At 43.8% G+C, this 19,047-nt stretch overlaps 1 protein-coding gene across 1 annotated transcript in view; it reads left to right on the forward strand.

The window, feature by feature from the left end:
• The window catches only part of LOC146870958 (26S proteasome non-ATPase regulatory subunit 11-like), a 342,192-nt gene that overhangs the window by 274,060 nt on the left and 49,085 nt on the right, over positions 1 to 19,047 (forward strand). Inside the window, exons 6-7 of the mRNA XM_085648093.1 lie at positions 4,134 to 4,328; positions 7,245 to 7,389. Coding sequence (XP_085504219.1) covers positions 4,134 to 4,328; positions 7,245 to 7,389 — 340 coding nt within the window. The remainder of the gene's footprint in view (positions 1 to 4,133; positions 4,329 to 7,244; positions 7,390 to 19,047) is intronic.

Here is a 19,047-nt window from a genome sequence, read left to right on the forward strand (position 1 = left end):
CCCCCAGAGCAGGGCAAAGTGCGTCCTTCTGTTATGCCAACCCAGCTTCTTGTGTACTGTGTGCCATAGGTGGATTGTTTGTGCTGTGGACCCTGTGAGATTTGTAATATCTGCTTTGGTGTATAATGCTCGCAGGGTTCCTCCTTTGCCCAGGGTGTGTCGATCCATTCTGAATGCGAAGTCCTTCTGAGGGGAGTGTGCCCAGTGGTTAAGGACTGAGTTGCGAGGCCCAATAATATGCCTGTATGTGTGGGAGTGTGATTCCACCATCGTACCACACTAGTTTGTTAATTGCTTTGCAGGGCGGTTTCCCATCCCAAAGCAGGTTTGGTCATTATTACTTTTAAGTATGTCTGTGGGATGCAGAATGGTGTGTTCTGGAGGGCGTATAAGAATCTAGGTTAGAGCCATCATCTTAAAGATTGCTGCGCGCCCTAGTAACGTTAATGGGACATTACTTCGTAGACGTCTCAGGGGTTCCTGAAGGTTCCTTTTCATAAATTCCTCCGGCTTTGCTGTTATGAAGATACCCAGGTAGCGGAAGCCATCCTCCACCATTCTCACTTCGCACCCTCTGGGCATCTTTGGGGGGCGTGACGATAAGTATATATAGAATTGATTTATTCCAATTTATCATGTATCCCGAATACTCCCCAAAGTTGGCGAAAATATTCATTATTCTAATAAATGTTATCCGGTCTTCTGTCCTATGACGTCCCCGTATATGGGGATCCCTCATCACCCAAACCACGAGAGGTTCTAATACTAAAGCGAAAATGATTAGGGACTGGGGGCATGCCTGTTGAGTCCCTCGCCCCAGGGGAAATGTCTCTGACAGTTTAGCGTTTACGACTACTTGTGCTAGTGGCATTGTGTACAATAACCGGACCCAGGACCAGAATTTGGGGCCAAGCCCCATATGTTCTAGGACTGCAAAAAGAAATGACCATTTGATTGTGTCAAAAGCCATGCGGGCGTCTAGGGAGAGAATGGCTGCTTCCTCCCGAATAGTATCTTTACGCCCCAGTACCCCATGAAGACGCCGTAAATTAAGCAGTGTTCCTGCCTGGAACAAATCCAGATTGGTCTGGGTGTACAAGCTTGGTGAGATATGGAATCAGTCTGTTCGGGAGTGTTTTTGCCAGAATATTTGCTTCTGCATTAAGCAGTGAGATAGGTCGCTATGATGTACATTTGTCCTCTGGCTGGCCTAGTTTACGGATTGCGACAATTGTTGCCAGACGTTGGTCCCCAGGGAGCTACGCGGCCTCTAAGCTGGCCTGGTACATAGCTATCAGGTGTGGTGTTAATTTTGTTGCTGCCATTTTAAACAGCTCGATTGGGATGCCGTTGGATCCCGCGCCCTTTCCTGACTGCATACTACCTATAGCTGCTATTTGTTCTGTGAGATCACTCTAGAGCTGTAGTCTCATTTCAGTGAGTGTGGCAGTGCCAATGTCTTTAAGGAATTCCGCTGCCTCATTTACTGTTGCGGTGGCTACTGGGTATACATTTTTTCATAATGTTGTGCGAATGCTTCTACAATGTGTTGCGAGTCTTTGACTAGATCCCCCATGTCTGTCTGGAGCCCAGTCACCAATCTGTCCGCTCGCTCCAGTCTATCTAACCAAGCAAGCAGTTTACCTGCTTTATCTCCTACTTCATAAATCTTGTATCGAGTGGTTGCCTGTCTGGTCCTGGCCTCCTCCCACATATGTTCCTAGTGTTCCTGCTTTTTGGTGTTTAGTTGATGTGTGTTAGCGTTGGAGGGGTCTTGGGAATGTATTGTTTCTAAATCCCACACTTCCTGTTCTTGGGCTTCAGTTGCTCACTTCTCTTTTTTTGTGGGCTGAAATGAGGGATATTGCCTGTCCCCTGATAACTGGCATGTATGCTTCAGAAAGGGTGTTGGGTATGTGACTGAGTGTTCGTTTTCTATGAAATATTGTTGTGTGGCCCTGGCAAGGCCTTTCCGAATTTCTGGGTTTTTCAGGTACCCTGGGTATATAGGGAACGTGCGCATTGGCTTTGGGTCTCTACGGCATAGCTGGCTAGGTGCCTCTTGCCAGGTGGCGTACTCCCTTGAATCTAGCTACTCTGTCCGCTAGTGTGATCACATCTATTCGTGTTATGCTATTGTGTGCTCCTGAGTGGAACGTATATTGTCGAAGTTGTGGATGTTGTGTATGCCAAACATCTTCGAGTCCCATGGCTTCCAAGAAGTCAGCCAATGGAGACGTGGTTCGGTGTTGCTTCCTGGGGGGCAGTCTATCTTTTGGGACACTCAAGGGTATATTGAATCCCCCCATCCCCCACCACCCCCAACCAATTATCAGGTTGTAAGTTTTGAGTTATGTGGAGTGCACTGGTGTAGAGAACAGCATAGAAGAGTGGAGGGTTGCAGGGTAGATTGCCATTCTACTCTACGCTATTCTACTCCACTGCACACAGTGGAATACAACCCAGTGGTGTAGAGTAGATTTGTTCGAAGTGGAGTGGTACAGAGTAGAATCGAGGCTTCGAGTTAAATGGAGTAGAGTGCATAGGCACTAAATACATTTTTTCAAAGTAGACTAGAGTGGTGCACGGTAGAGTACTGTGGCATGTAGAGTAGTGTATTGGCATAGAGTGCACTAGCATGCAGTGGCGTAGAGTGCAGTGTTGCAGAGTGGCGTGGAGAATAGTCGAGTCTTGGGGGTAGAGTTTATTAGAGAAGAGTGATGTGCCATTACAGACCCGACAATCTCTATTCGTTTTTTTTTTTTTTTTAAATATAGCGCAAACTAGACCCGAAGGTATCTGAGCGCTTTACAGAACACCAGTTTTGTTACACAGGGACATTCATTTTTTTGGTTAGGCACGGGGAGATGAAGTGATGCATTCATTTTTTTTTTTTGTTAGGCACAGAGATTAAGTAATTTGGCCAGAATCCCAGGATGTTAAGCATTGTTGCCGAGACTTGAACCCGGTTCCCCAGCTTCGACGTAGACTGCTCTAGCCGTAAGGCTACATCTTCTCCCATTACATTTTCACAGACATAGTTTCACTGATAACAGTAAACAGGTGCAAACAATGTGTGAAAACGTCATCACTAGCTGTATTTATTTGTTTAGATAGTTTTAAAATAGGTTTCCACCACACTTGCGATTTACCCAAAACTTGGCTTCATTTGCCCTTTTCTAATCCTGAAATAACGGCACAGTTCATGGACAGCCTTCCTCAAGTACTCCCCCAGAGCCAGCATGGTTGTCGCATAAATCCTCTCACTTTGAAGTTAGAGAAAAAGAAAGTAAACACCAAGCTCTCTGGTAGACAGAGCCTGCCATTTGACCTCTGTCTTTCAATTCACAGCAAATGTGACCAGATACGAACAAGATTCAAAGACCTGTTTACAAAATCGAGCACTGGTGGAGGAATGCAATAAATAGGGTTTGGGCAAGGGAAGGGACGAACTAGCTGGACAGCCTAAAACCAATACATCCAGCTAATCAAAAGCAACCAAATGTGAGTTACAAGCCACAAAGTCAGTGGTAAATAACGGGTGGAATGTATTCCCAGGGAAGCTTTCCTAATGTCCCTAAGAAGATAACAAACTAGAAGCTGTGCTGTCTGGTAGGTTTAAACCTAAAAACGTGAGATTGTTCTCAAGTCTATGAGCAGGGTAAGGGTGAATGACGGGTAGGAGCATATAATACAAAAAATAAAGGGGGGTTCCATACAAAATTGAAACAATGGCGTTTGATAGCTGCAAGTACATGGTATTCCATTAACAGGATGCATGGGCTCTGGGGAAACCAGCATTTTCAGCAAGGCATGTTTCATATGGGATAATTGAACTCTGGTGAAATATTTTGGGGGCAGTCAATGTGAAACTCTAATTATATCCTTTTTCTAGAGATTGGTTGTCTAGTATAATTTATTTTCTTAATATGATGCATGAAAAGGAGGCTGGATTACAATGACTTAGCACTTGTTGGCGTGGTGTAACAGTATTCTGATCTGATTGAAATGCATAGGCATTGTGGACTAGTAACTATGCTGACTCTGAATTGTCTCAGCTTGGCTTTTTTGTGCCTCGTGATAAATGTTGTCTGACTTCATTATTGGAACCACCCCTCACCCCTCTCATTTAGGTTCTCAGCTTCTGCGGGAGCTGAAGAAGATGGACGATAAGGCTCTGCTGGTGGAAGTGCAGCTTCTAGAGAGTAAGACATACCATGCCCTGAGCAATCTGCCAAAAGCAAGAGCCGCCTTAACATCTGCAAGAACCACCGCCAATGCCATTTACTGCCCGCCCAAACTTCAGGCAGCGCTTGACATGCAGTCAGGTATGCATCTGCCAATTTATAGTGAAAATGGCAACTGCGCATTCAAGCTTGAAGTGTCGGAGGACATCATTAGTTCAGTCACCTGCTTATTCACGGTCACAAATTACTACACTTAATTTATGTCTGAAGTCCCTATACATAGTCTTGCATGCCCACTGCTAGCCCATACCAAGCAATTGTTATTGCCCACTATTGCTTTACGCACCCCTCAATATTGTACGCCAGCTGAATCAGATGATGAATGTTCACTGCCCACAGACAGAACTGGTATGACGCTTTTGAACCCAAGCTTCAATTCTTAACATTTTAGTACAGTGTTTTCCCACGTTCAGTGGGGCATCACATTACCAGCAAAGCAGAATCTAAAAATATACATGTTACCTTGATTAAAAGAACAGGGAATGTAAGAGGTAGAGACATCAAAACTTAAAAAGTTGGTCTTTTTACAATTTTATGAACCAGTGATAGTTGAGATGCATGTGATGTCTATTGAAGGGTAGTTAAATTCCCTAGGTGCAAAATTAATTGTCTGTTACTTTCAGGGATATCTTTGCACTCCTTAATGTAGATGGGGACATTTAACTCATTGAATGGGAGAAGCATTCCTTTGTCAATGTATTTTCCAATTTATTTTTAGCTTAACACAATTTCTGTGCTCTTGTTCTGAATTTCAGGGACTTTAAAGATTTCATAATGTGTTTGCTAAAGCTAGCGTTTGTCAGACTGTCTTAATTAGGACTGTGCCTCAGTCTGATCTTAGTGCCTTCTTTTATTGGAAAACATCTCTTGAGCCGTTAAGATGAGACCTCTACACAGCTTTTTCTCTCTTGTACTCCTAACTTTTCTGTTTTTGGTAGAATGTTGTTGACTGTTTCTAACTCCATATTGAGAGGCTTTATCACAGGCTGCATCTTTAAAATATTTGCAAATTTCATTTGCTCCTCATCCTCCCCCTGAACCCCACAATAGACCTAAGATTTAGAGCAACTCTCCTCAACGTGTAACAGATCAGAAGCTACTTTGAAATCAAAGGAGGACATACGAGTAATGAGCTATGATTATTTTGGGTGTTTTTTCCCCTATGCTCTACTGTGCTTGCGTCTCTTCGAAGAATGAATGTTCGGGCTGATACTTTCTGCAAAGTCGCTTACACAGTGTCCAGTCACTTTCTCTATTTGATTCGCTCCGTAGTTGGATATAAAGCCTTGAAATAGGAGTAAGAAGATGTCGTCCTGTTGTCTTCAATTTTGCAGTTCCTGTAATTGACGCATTGAATCAGTCCATTGATGCCAGCCACACAATCTATGGGTCAAGACCAGTAATCTGCTGGGTGGGAGAGGAGACTACTTGCGTAGTCTTTCTTGCCCAAAGTGAATATGGTAGTTTGAAACAGGCACCGAGATTAGGTAGCATTGGGAAAAGAACTGTGAGAAAAGTAATTCGGCGAGTCAGAATAGCCTGTGTAGTAGAGAAATGTGTCTTAGTTTTTGCACGGTATAGGTGCTAGAAAGGAGGCCGATTGTGAACTTCTGGCAAATCTGGGTCTGAATTAATCTCTCCTCCATGGGTGAGTCACTTGGTGAGTAGTATTTAGTGCCTTAGCCTAGCAATGAAATGGATATGGAAGAGGACTTAAAGCAAATAGAAGTGGAACTGTTGGTCAGCACCCACTTTTTCCCAGGTTTAATTCTGCTCATGGTCATTGGACCGTTATTAAAAATTGGGGAAGTTGTTAGAAGCATGTACATGAAGGATCACATTTATAAGTGTACACACATTAAAGCAATGGCATATGGTTCAATTTTAATACTGTTGCAAAATGTGTGTAAATCAATGGGCCAAGTTTCCTAGCATTAGTATCCAGACGTACACTGGTCGTTTGAATTGTAGCCTGCATTATGTTTTGATGCCATGAAGGTAATTATTTGTAGAAGATATTGGTTTAAAAATCTTATAGCTACACTAATGTAGGTCAGAATTCTATTTTATGCACTCTGTAGGGTACCTGTCCTGAGGTAATTATGCATTGTGCAAACGCTGTGTGCATCCTCTATTTTACATTTAGAATACATCTTAAATAATAAACTTTTAAAGATGAAGACTGCTTCTTCTACCCCGAGTGATAACTGCTGTTCCACGAGGCTTAGAGCTATGCCAGATTACCAGAATGTCCATGAGACAATGATATGCAATTAATCTGAACAGCAACCATATACTTTCTGGTTATCCTGTCAGTTGGGCATTGCCACAACACTGATGTGCAACATTGGAGACCACTATAGTGATTCCATGGATTCTCAATGTTCTTTATCATCAACTAAGCAAACACAGAGATGATGGACGGAGTGCTGAAACTTTTCAAACACTCACCCCAGTCACAGATCTGGGTTAAATCCATCATCCTTCTTTAGCTCACTTTGCCACCCCAGTTCATACACAGCTATATGCAAATCAGTCTTGACCCTGTGCCTCATGGTAACAGTCCAGCCCGAATTGCCAAGCCATGTCTTCCCTGGACCAGAAACAAGCATCCTGGGACCGGTTTCAAGCTAACGGCCCTCATCAGTCAGGCTTTTTTTAATCCAGTGGCAAAGTGAGCAAGGGACCCACATCTGGGCATACCCTGCCAACTTATGGCAAACAAAGCAAACACTGGGGTGAATGTATGACATTGTTCTGCATTCTGTCAATCAATTGTTCTTTTTGCATTTGTCCCCCCGAGTGGAGCCGGTATGCCCAGACGTGGGTCACGTGCTCTCCATGCCACTGGAGACAATCTATCCTGGCTGATGAGGGCTGAAAGCCCGAAACCAGTCCTAGGATGCTTGTTAGATTTAATGTTCTCCTTTCCCAGCCTAATCTACGTTTCAATGTTTTCACCCGCACACAAACTGTTTCTGCTGTTTCCCTTCACAGGAATCATTCATGCTGCAGAAGAGAAAGACTGGAAGACAGCCTACTCCTATTTCTATGAAGCCTTTGAGGGTTATGATTCCATTGAAAATCCAAAAGCCATCACCGCGCTCAAGTACATGCTGCTGTGTAAAATCATGCTCAACACGTAAGGAACACTGCACACATGGCATGTTTTTTGTGATGTGAGAGTACATTATGGTTGTTGGCCGTAATGGAGCTGCTGTTGCTCTAGGGGCTCTTATAATCTAATTACCAAAACCTATGAGCAGTATTAGTCTGGTCATTTAGAGTGTAGGGTAAAAGGCAAGAGTTTGTGATTCAAGTGCATCTACTAATACTACCTTCATTTATCCTTTTATCTACTTATGCTTTAAATCCCCAAGTTTAATAGTGGCAAGGCTATTCCAGTTATCTCCTTGCAATTGCACAGATTGAGACACCACCTCAGGGAAATTTGAAGCACTTGACAAATTAATGCGCATTAGAAAAATTGGTCACTTTGAATATTCATTTAAAAATCCTCTTCTTCCTGATCCGTGTACTCTTCAGTTTTCTTAATGTCTATAATGCCTGTCATTAACTTTCGTTTGATGTTGCAACCATGTAAGCCCTTCTTAGTCGCTCACTATATGAGGGTTATTTAGCCGGATGTTAATTGGAGACTGCATAGTGAGAAAACGTTTAGACGGAGTTCCGATGCAAGCCAAGTAGGTCTTCACGCAGGTCTTGAGCTTTGACGAATGTGTGACTAAGCCGGACCCCCTGCCGGAAACCCGTGAGGTTTATCTCTGACAACATCAGAGTATAAAACAACTAGAGGAAATCATCCTCTTATCCATATCGCACCTTAGCGAGTGTCACATACCTGGTCACAAATATTGTATCAACCACGTTTTAAGCACTTTTCACATATCAAGGTCCTGAGGAAAACCAGATTAATATGAGGCCTGGCTGAAACATGTTGACCACATTGGATGTGGGAGACCATAGTTACCTCCAAGCACATCTGCCACCTTGCTTTTAATACTGCCAAGGGCCAATCAATAAAGTAACCCTTGTGGGTAGTGGGCACCCGAGGACAGTCTTTTTTTTAATTCACACACTACCACTGCACACTCACTTACCAATATCCGCTCCGCTGTAAACAGGCGTCGCAGCACACCCGGGGCGCGCTCGGTGCAACAGGGTGGGGCCCGATGATCATGCCACCAACTAGGTTGGTGGGTAAGTGCTTTCATAAGAAATTAATGTTTTCTTCACTTGAGAAACACACATATTGAGCTTCCATCCTTTGGCTAGTTCTTGTTGATAATTTAGGAAACGTTTCCCCACATACTAGTGGAAAAAAGGCACAAGAGAGAACATAGTATTTTAATCGCTAACATTTTTCTGGTTGACATCTGGCACTTTTGGTTACCTTTCTTAGTTAGCTCTAGGAGACAAGTGCAGTCTGTTTTTCAGTGGTACAATAATATTTTTGGTTATCTGAGGGTTCATGTTGGTCCTTGTGTGCAAGTTTCTTCAATGAGGCAGTTTTTTTCACACCGAACCAGAAATGTTACCTGGTACCTTGGCGTGTGCATTCATGTGTAGTGTTTTTGTTCTACATTTTTAATGTGGGCAGCAGGAATAGCCCTTTTAAATGCTGTGGTTTCTGTATTTAAGGGACATTGAAAAGTTTTTCACGTGGTGTCATTTGTGTTGCCCATGAAAGTTTAATTCTAGAATGTTGAGAAAAAAATGCTATAACCTGCTCCGGTTTGCTTTTGGCAGGCTCTTAATGGGGTGCAGCGATTAAACCTAATTGTAATTTACATTAATGTGGATCACAGTTTTGCTGACCATACATATGTCCTTTGTCAAAGGCAGAATTCTGGGAAGGTGTTTGCCCTCTTGAATCAAGACTGTTAAGCACTGGACCATGAATACTAGAGTACAGTCTGGGGCCTCCATGTGGCTTCCGGGGCTCCTTGTTTGAGTTAATACTGACTTTCAGAAAGCTGCTAAAGAGCCAGTATTTATTTACACGGTAACTGAAGTAAATGGGGGGGAAAAAAAGCAAATAACGTGACCTGCATCTTCATTTTTAAAGACGTTTAACAAATATGTAAAAGTATGAGACTCCAAATTCCAAAAAGTGTATTTCATTATCATGTGAAGAGTTTAACGTTAGTGCATCAGAGTATATCACTACATCAGAAGGCAGTTATTAAAAGTGATAGTTCTCAAAACTTAACATTCATGCTTTCCACACCCATTAAACAATACTATTCGAGAACCAAGAGGAGAGTCAGTTATGTGCACTTTCGTGGCCTGGGTTATTATAATACATGGAACATCATTATGGTTTATTACATCATACAAAGATATTTTGTACAGTGCACAACATCTCTATTTCAAGATCTCATGTGGTAATGTAGAAATAGGAGGCAAAGTGAAATAAAACAATTGCTTAGGATCCACAGTTTGGTCAATTGGAATGCCGGGATTTATCCCAAGTTTTCTGCTTCCTCATTGTGCAGTTCGGTCACTACATAAGTATCTTTTACGGTCTTATTTTACATAAAGTAATGCTTTGCCTTTATTTCTTGGCCCATGAGGTTAGTGTGGGTGGCAGACAGAAGGCTTGCTATTTTTGGGCTTGAGGATCTTGAGCTGGGCTCAAGCATTGGCTCACCTACCTCTTTAAAATATTTGCAATTTTGGGGACAAGGATATGGTTTGACTATCCTTGAACAATTTGGTGAAACCGAACTACTAACCGCGAAATACAGAACTCCTAGTTTCAAGATTCATACCTTTCTCACTACACCATATTTTAACAAGTGAGACTGGGTGTTCTCTCCCCACAGTTAAGATTAAATGATTGTTGGGTTACAACCCTGTTTTCTTATATACTTGCTGCCAGTGTTTACTTTGTAAGTTTCCCCCATTTCTGCTTAAAAACAAGAGGAGCAGAGAAATAAGTTCAGAAAGTAATTACCCAAGAGCGTGAGGTTTGCCACAAAGGGGAGGCTCAGATTAACAACAAAAAACCCTTCTGTTTTCATAGTTTACAATTATTGGGATTGGAGTGATTTTGATGGTGAGGCTTTGGAATTATCCTCACCAAAGAGATGTTACTGAGCTTTGGAACTCTATCAAAATATGTTGGTTGTAAAATCTGTATATGAAGTGTGGGAAAGTCAGGATTAAATGTAAAGTCTCATAGTAACATGGATAAAACGTCCCCACTGTTCCATGTCTAGCTGTGGAGGTTGGGTGTTTGTCCACCTCTGTGAATGGCACACCTTGTTTTGGGGGGTATTTTGTCATGAAGTTTATTTTTTAATAGCACTTATACTTTAACAGAGCCTACCTCTAAGCCATGGTGTTGTGAACCCCCTGCTTTGGCAGCTTAAGTGAGGGGTTAACTACTAAAAGTTTAATAGTTTTACAATGGCCTCTGCAGGGCTTCAGACAAAAGCCAGGGTAGGGCTCAGAAGTGGGGGCTTAACGCTGTGAGATGTTCATAAAAAGAGAGGAAAATAAACAAGCTGCTTGAAAGATAAATTGGCAGCCCCCCTTAAAACAGCGGGGTTCCTGGTATGGGGAGATTTGGTCTCTGAGGGAGTACTTTTGCCCTGGGCATCATTTGATGAAAGAATGGAGGAAGGTATGTCCAGATTCATATATTTACAGTTAAAGAGTTGGTTTCAGAGTTCTGATAAATCCATAGGCATGGGCAATATCCTTGAACATTTGGTACAGAAGCAAGGAGGAAAGAAGGAAGTATCGTTCTTTTATTGGATTATAGAAGAGACCATTGATGGAGACTTCAGATTACCCGAGGAACTATGGGGGGATGCAATCCCGGATGTAGACTGGGCAGATATGTGGCAAATTTCATTTAATACCCTATTTACAGCTGTGAAACCAGCTTGGCTAAGAAGAAATCATTACTTTACCACACATAGGGCCTATTTTTCCCCGGCGAGACTTACTAAAATATCTAAGGGCCCTCCTGCTAACTGTAAAAAGTGCCATATGGAAAGCGCCCCAGACACACACGTTCTGGTATTGTCCAGCCATTTCAGAATTCTGGAAGAAAGTAGAAAACCACTCTTACTGATATTTTAGGGTGCCCAGTATGCATCTCCCTCAGCCTTCTCTTTGGTATATCAAGTGAAATTATAGGCCCAAGCAGAGATTTTTTATTCTATGCTATTCTGTTAGCTAGAAGTGAAATCTGCAAGAGAGGTGCTGAGACCATATCCCCCACGCACTCAGACTGGCTGACTTCTCTATATAAAACTTCTAGAACTCATTTAGCTAGACTGGGAAATAGCAGGAAGAAAGCCTTTTGAGATCACTTGATAAACTGGTCTCCTGGTCAACAACGTTAATGATAATTTGCCTCACATTATAAGATCTATATAACATAAATAATTTCTTGATCCTATGATTAAGCCTCAGGGAAAGCTCTCAGACTGTGTGAGGCTGTGTTGTCTTTTTCAGAACAGATTTCCAATTGACTCACAGCATCAGGCACCGGTTTCGAGAAATCAGAAGAGTATGACCATCCTTTCCTTGACGAGAGGTCAGCAACAGGAGCCGGGTTGCTTGCCACTGGTAGGCGGGTGATGGAGGCGGGGTTCACACTTTGCGTGCCTACATCTCGTAACTGAGTAACAGTGGCAGCCTACTGGTCTCCTAGTGGGCTGGGGTCAGAGGCGAATGAGGATATAAAAAAGGAAAATAAATGTTGAAAACAAAGAAAAAAGTAAGAGTAGAAAATAGTGTTTTGGAAAGGTATGTAAGAAATTTTATATGAGAAAGAAAGGAAATAATTGTGGTAGTTAAAAACTGCAAAGTGCGAACTGGAGAATGCAGAAGGTGAAGTAATGAAAGGTGCAAAGAATGAAGGAAATAGCAAAGTGAAAAATGGTTGTTGAAAAGAAAAAAAATGAAGTGAGTGCAAGGATGGATGTTTAAAAGGATGAATGGATGGGGATGGATCAGTTGGTGCAAGGATGGAAGAAAGGATTGATAGCGAAACTTAAGTGGATGGAAAGGTGGACAGGAGTGAAAGGATGAATAGCTAAGAGTGAAAGGATGACAACTCGTGGGAAGTAAATGGTTATTGTTTGGATGAAAAGGTAAAAAGTAGGATGGATGCGTGGAAGGATTGATTAATATGAACAGATGAATGTAATTTCAGTAGCTGGTTAGAAGAATGAAATGATGGATGGAAAGGTGAAAGGCGGATGAATGAGTGTGAGAGTGACAGAATAGATGGACAGATGAGTAGGCGCAAGGGTGAAACAAACAAATATATGAAGAACCAGGCTTACTTTCTTCGCTCGCTGTCAGTTTTCGTTCAAAGTGGGGGGTATTTGAATTTTCTGGCTACTCCCTTGCTTCTAAGCGCTCCTAATGTTTACAGATAAGCGCCTAAAAGCATGGAGAGATTGCGAGGGCTAAGAATCTATTTCATTCCAATTTAATAATCAAGCGAAACTTTATTCCAGCAATTACCAAAGAAGCACATGTGATACAGTACATGTACACAAAGACCTTTAAAATCCACACTAGGGTTGGTCTAAAAGGAATAAAAGGATAAGTGAAAAGGCAGGGATAAAGCAAACCTACAAGTGCTAGACAAAGTTAAAATAGTTAAACCTCATTCATTGTGCTAATGACTGGTCCATATTTAAAACCAGGCAAGGTGCGTAAAAAAGCAGCTTTAGAGGAGGCATACCAGGGGTAAAAACAATTCCCTTAGATTGGAAGGGTAGGGGTACCAAGAACAGTACTTTTCATTTGACATCTCCACTTTGAGAGTAAGAAGCGGGAGACCGTTTAAGCAATCAGTTGGGATGGATTGGACTTCAGTATCCTTGAAGCAATTCTTAAGTCCCTAACCCCAAAGTTCTGGCACAATGGCAAGATCTGTGCCCTCCGGTCTGCATGATATTGTAGACCGAAAAATACATGATCAATACATCCCCTGGTCTTGGGCAAAATGGGCAATTCATGGGGGGACGCCACTTCGCAGTAAAATTGCAGAGCAGCAACTTTCCTATCTGAAATTCAGTGAACCGAGACCTGACTAGCGGGGGCTCAGTGAGGTCAGCGTAAGCTCCTAAGCATCCTTAACTTCCCAAAAAAGTCATGGTGCCCGCTATAGGAAGCTGGGTTTCTGTTGCAGTAAACCCCCCCCCCCATCCCCCACACCCCCCAACACACTTTTTGCCAGACTACTAATGCACTTTGACTAGATGTGCCCTGGGTCCCTGCCAATTGGTTTCCCAGGGCCTGTGTTCTTTCCCAAAAACTCTACCTTGTACCCCCAATTGGCACCTCTCTGGCCACATGTCAGTCCCTTGTCATAGGTACCAAGGGCACTGTGGCCAGAGAAGGCCTCTAAGGGCTGCAGCACTTAATTTGCCACCCTTAGAGGCCCTGTGTGTGTATGTGTGTATGTATATATATGTTCAAGGCATATGAGCTGCTGCAGTCACATTATTGCATTAGATCGCCGCCTAGTGTTGGGTCCGGATGTTGCACGTTGTTGTCTTGGAAGAGTCTTCGAGATCTCACGAGATAGGTGACTCCTCCCCTGGACTACAGTGCGCATGGACAGCTCCTCCATCGTCAGATTGTTTTTTTCCGCCATCGGGTTCGGATGTACTTCTGCGGCGCTAACTTCGACTCTGAAGTTTTCAACTTTCTTCATAGCAAATCCAAGTATCTCGACGGGATTGCTCTCCGGTCGATACCCTAGAACTTTACAAGACTTTATTTCTCATATTTCCATCGACGCAGGCCTCCGGGCCTATCGACGCCACTCGGGCCTCGGGCCCATGGAAAGGAGCCCCTTCAAAAAATGTCCCCAGTATGGTGCTAAATACCCACACACGGATCCTCACCCGGTGTGCAACAGATGCCTATCTCCGGAGCATAGAGAAGAAGACTGCTCAGCCTGCGCACTCTTCCGTTCCAAAAAGACAATCAGGAACCGAAGGGCCCATCGACAAGCGATGCATCGGCAAGCACCGGCACCGGAACCGGACGATACCTTCGACCCCTCGCATGCCGAGGACTCGGACGATCTACAGCTCGTCACAGTCGAAGAATCGGACTCAGATGACCCAATCCCATCGGGGCAGCACGTGAGTACCGATGCCCCTGTCCCAATCACCCCACATAAGGCTCCGGTCAAGACATCGCCACAAGGCCTTCGTCACGATCGAAATATCCCTTCGGAAGCCCCACCCTTGGGCCCGGCTCCGAAGATAACAGAAAAGCCTTCCGGTAGCTCGGGACCGAGCAAACCGTATCTCCCTACACCCAAAATGCCTTTAGTGCCGAGAAAAACATATCAGGCTCCGGCGCCGAAAGACTCGACCGTCCCCAAAAACGTCTAGCCGAAGCTTCTCGAGTCGGAAAAGGTCGATCCCAAGAAAAATATCGACCCGAAAAAGACTAACGACTCCAAAAAGGTCACCGAGCCTAAAAAACAGATCAAACCCAAGAAAACAGTCGATCCGAAAAAGGACGTCGAAGTCAAGAAGGCTCCCGAACCGACCAAAAAGAAGGTTCCCGAGCCGGATAGGTCGAAGCCGAAGCCTACAAACCCTTCGACTCCCAGCAAAAAACACAAATCTTCGGTGCTGAAACCACCAAATACAGAGGAGGAGCTGTTTTTTCCGGATCCTGTCGATCCACAAAACCATCCCCTCCTGATGACCCCATTGCATTTCATCAGTTAGTGGACAGGGCTGCTAGTTTCCACGGGGTAGATATGCATGCTGACCCTCTGGAAGAGGATTTCTTGCTGGACACCTTCCCAACCACAGAAAGAAGTGCCCGCACTTTACCCATGCTCAAAGGAGTTTAAAAACATGCACCAGAAATATTCAAAGACCCCATTAGGGCTAGGATACTCAACCCTACACTGGAAAAGAAATATAGAGCAGCACCCTCCGACCCTACATACATCAAGGGTCAACTACAGCTTAACTCTTTAGTAGTTGCCAATGCACGAAAGAGGGCAAACTCACAAACCACTGGCGATGCTGCACCACCAGAAAAAGAGTCCAAACTACTGGAGGCCTCAGGGAAAAGGGTGGCTTCACAAGCAGCCAACACCTGGAGAATAGCTAACACACAAGCATTGTTAGCTAGATATGACAGAGCACACTATGACAAACTAGAGGAGCTACTACATCTCCCTGACCCATGTAAACAGGCAACTGATCTTATCCAAGAAGGAAAGTTCATCACTAATGCCTCGATAAAGTGTGCTCTAGATGCAGCTGACGCAGCCTCTAGAACAGTCAATACAAGCGTAAAGTTAAGACACGCCTGGCTTCGCATATCAGGTTTCAAACCTGAGGTGCAAACCACTATTCTCAATCAACCCCTTAACCACGATTTCCTGTTTGGGCCTGAAACAGATGTCCTACTAGACAAAATGAAAAAGGACACTGACACCGCTAAATCTATGGGTGCACTACAGTCTTATCAATCCAAACGTTCCTTTTGTAGATCCTCCTATAGAGGTACAGGGAGAGGGAATAACACACAAACCTCTCAAACTTTCCAAACTACCTCTCAAAACACATTTCAAAAAGGCAGAGGAGGATATAGAGGAAACAATACTAAAGGCAGAGGTAGAGGTAACAACAACAACCGTACCTCCACCACTCCCAAACAGTGACCTCCTACACCTGCCTCCAGACCACTTAACACCAGTCGGAGGCAGATTATCACAGTTCCTACCTGTCTGGAAATCCATCACAACAGACAGGTGGGTGAAGCAAATTATCCATTCTGGTTACTGTCTGGAACTTACATCTACCCCACCCAACGTACCACCCAAACACAGACCAATGTCAGAGGAACACACCATACTATTGAAACAAGAGGTCTTAGCAATGCTACAAAAGCACGCTAAAGAACCAGTTCCCCTGCAGCAACAAGGAAAAGGAGTTTACTCCCTCTATTTCCTAATCCCCAAAAAAGACGGCTCCCTCAGACCCATTCTCGACCTTCGTCCCCTCAATCACTACATACACTCAGATCATTTTCACATGATCACACTTCAACAAGTACTACCACTACTACAGCAAGGCGATTTTCTCGCCACGCTAGATCTCAAAGACGCATACTTTCATATACCCATTCATCCCGCGCACAGGAAATACCTCAGATTTGTAGTGCAGGGACAGCACTACCAATTCAAAGTCCTACCCTTCGGGGTGACAACAGCACCAAGGGTGTTCACAAAATGCTTAGCAGTAGTGGCAGCACATCTACGGAGACAATATATTCATGTGTTTCCATATCTAGACGATTGGCTGATAAAGGCCAAATCACATCACCAATGTCTGCATCACACTCTGACCACAATCCATCTATTACACAATCTGGGATTTTCCCTCAACTACCCCCAAATCCCATCTACAACCCTCACATATACAGCAGTATCTGGGAGCAACAATAGACTCCACAGTAGCAAAGGCTTACCCAGCTCCAGCCAGGATACAGAACATTCAAGCAATGATCCAAAAATTCCAACCTCAGACTCTCTTGACAAAGTGTTTATGCAACTCATAGGCATGATGGCATCTTGCATATTCATAGTCCCACATGCTCGGCTACAAATGCGTCCCATACAAGAATGCCTAGCAACACAATGGAACCAGGCTCAAGGGAAACTAAAGGACCTAGTGTTGGTAGACAGTCGTACCCATCGCTCTCTGCAGTGGTGGAACACACAAAACCTTTCAAAAGGGCGACTGTTCCAAGAGCCAGTTCCACAGGTAGTGTTGACAACAGACGCATCACTCACAGGGTGGGGAGCCCATCTACTTCAACATACAGTGCAAGGTCTATGGACACCGCACCAAAAGATACACCACATAAACTACCTAGAATTACTAGCAATATTTCAGGCAATGAAGGCCTTTCAAAAACACATAGCCAACATGACTGTCCTAGTCCGGACGGACAATATGACAGCAATGTTCTACATACAGAAACAGGGGGGGACACACTCTCTGCAGCTTTCACGCCTAGCGCAAAGCATATGGAGATGGGCCATTCCACAAAACATCCATCTTCTAGCAGAACATCTCCCAGGAGTGAACAACAAGATTGCAGACCTATTGAGCAGACACAGTCAACAGATCCACGAATGGGAACTTCACCCGGAAGTCCTACTCCCATTCTTCCAAGCATGGGGACACCCAGACATAGATCTGTTCGCCACAAAACAAAACGCAAAATGGCCATCCTTCGCCGCCAGGTTCCCACACCTGCAGTCGAAGGGCAATGCGATATGGATGAACTGGTCAGGCGGATTTGCATACGCTTTTCCGCCAACCCCACTCATTCCATTAGTGGTACGCAAACTAAAGCAACAAACACTTACGATGATCCTGGTTGCTCCCACATGGGCACGACAACCATGGTACACAACACTCCTAGAACTCTGTCGTCCCTCATCAACGACTACACCTCTCTCCAAAACAACTCACACAGAACCATGGAGAGATAGAACACCCAGACCCCAATCAAATGAACCTAGCAATCTGGCTCCTGACGTCTTAGAGTTCAGATACATTAACCTGCCTCTTGATTGTATGAATATCATCAAAGAGGCAAGACGTCCCACTACCAGAGCCTGTTATGCAAACAAATGGAAAAGATTTGTTATTTACTGCCAAAATAATCAAATCAATCCTCTGGACGCTTCTGTCCAAAACATAATTTGTTATCTGCTACACTTACAAAGATGTAATCTAGCATATTCATCTATAAGATTACACCTAGCTGCTATTGCAGCATACCTTCAAAACAGACAACACGTGTCTCTCTTCCGCATACCACCTATTAAGGCGTTTATGGAAGGGCTCAAGAGTAATCCCTCCAAGAGCTCCACCTTCCCCAGTCTGGAATCTTAACATTGTACTTACTAGACTTATGGGCCCACCCTTTGAGCCTCTACATTCTTGCGAATTACAGTTCCTAACATGGAAGGTGGCATTCCTAATAGCAATTACTTCACTCAGAAGAGTGAGTGAATTGCAGGCGCTGACAATTCAAGAACCTTTCATGCAAATACACCAAAATAAGGTAGTTCTCAGGACAAACCCTAAATTCCTACCAAAGGTCATAACTAGTTTTCACATTAACCAATCAATTGAGTTACCTGTCATTTTTCAAAAACCACAGTCCGTAGCGGAAAGGGCACTCCACACACTGGATGTCAGAAGGGCCCTACTTTACTACATAGACAGAACTAAACCATTTCGCAAGACAAAACAGTTGTTTGTGTCTTTCTGTCAACCTCACAAGGGTAACCCTATCTCAAAGGCAGGAATAGTCAGATGGATAGTTAAGTGCATACAAATATGTTATCAAAAAGCTAAACGCACATTAACTATTCCCCCAAGAGCACATTCCACGCGCAAAATTGGGGCATCCATGGCTTTTCTAGGGAATATCTCCTTAGAACACATTTGTAAGGCAGCTACATGGTCTACCATACATATCTTCTCTAAACACTATTGTGTTGATGTGCAAGCCAAACAACAAGCTTCTGTAGGTCAGGCTGTCCTTAAAACACTTTTCCAAACTACTGCAACTGCCACCGGTAACCACCACTAGAGGAGGAACTGCTATACAGTCTATGCTATAATGTGACTGCAGCAGCTCATACGCCTCGAACGGTAAATGCTATTTACCAGTATGCATCTGTTCTTGGCATGTAGAGCTGCTGCAGTCACATGCCCACCCTCCTCCCTGGTGCCGG

Source organism: Triturus cristatus, chromosome 1_1 (genome assembly GCF_964204655.1).
Source record: "Triturus cristatus chromosome 1_1, aTriCri1.1, whole genome shotgun sequence".
In the NCBI taxonomy this organism is placed as follows: Eukaryota; Metazoa; Chordata; class Amphibia; order Caudata; family Salamandridae; genus Triturus; species Triturus cristatus.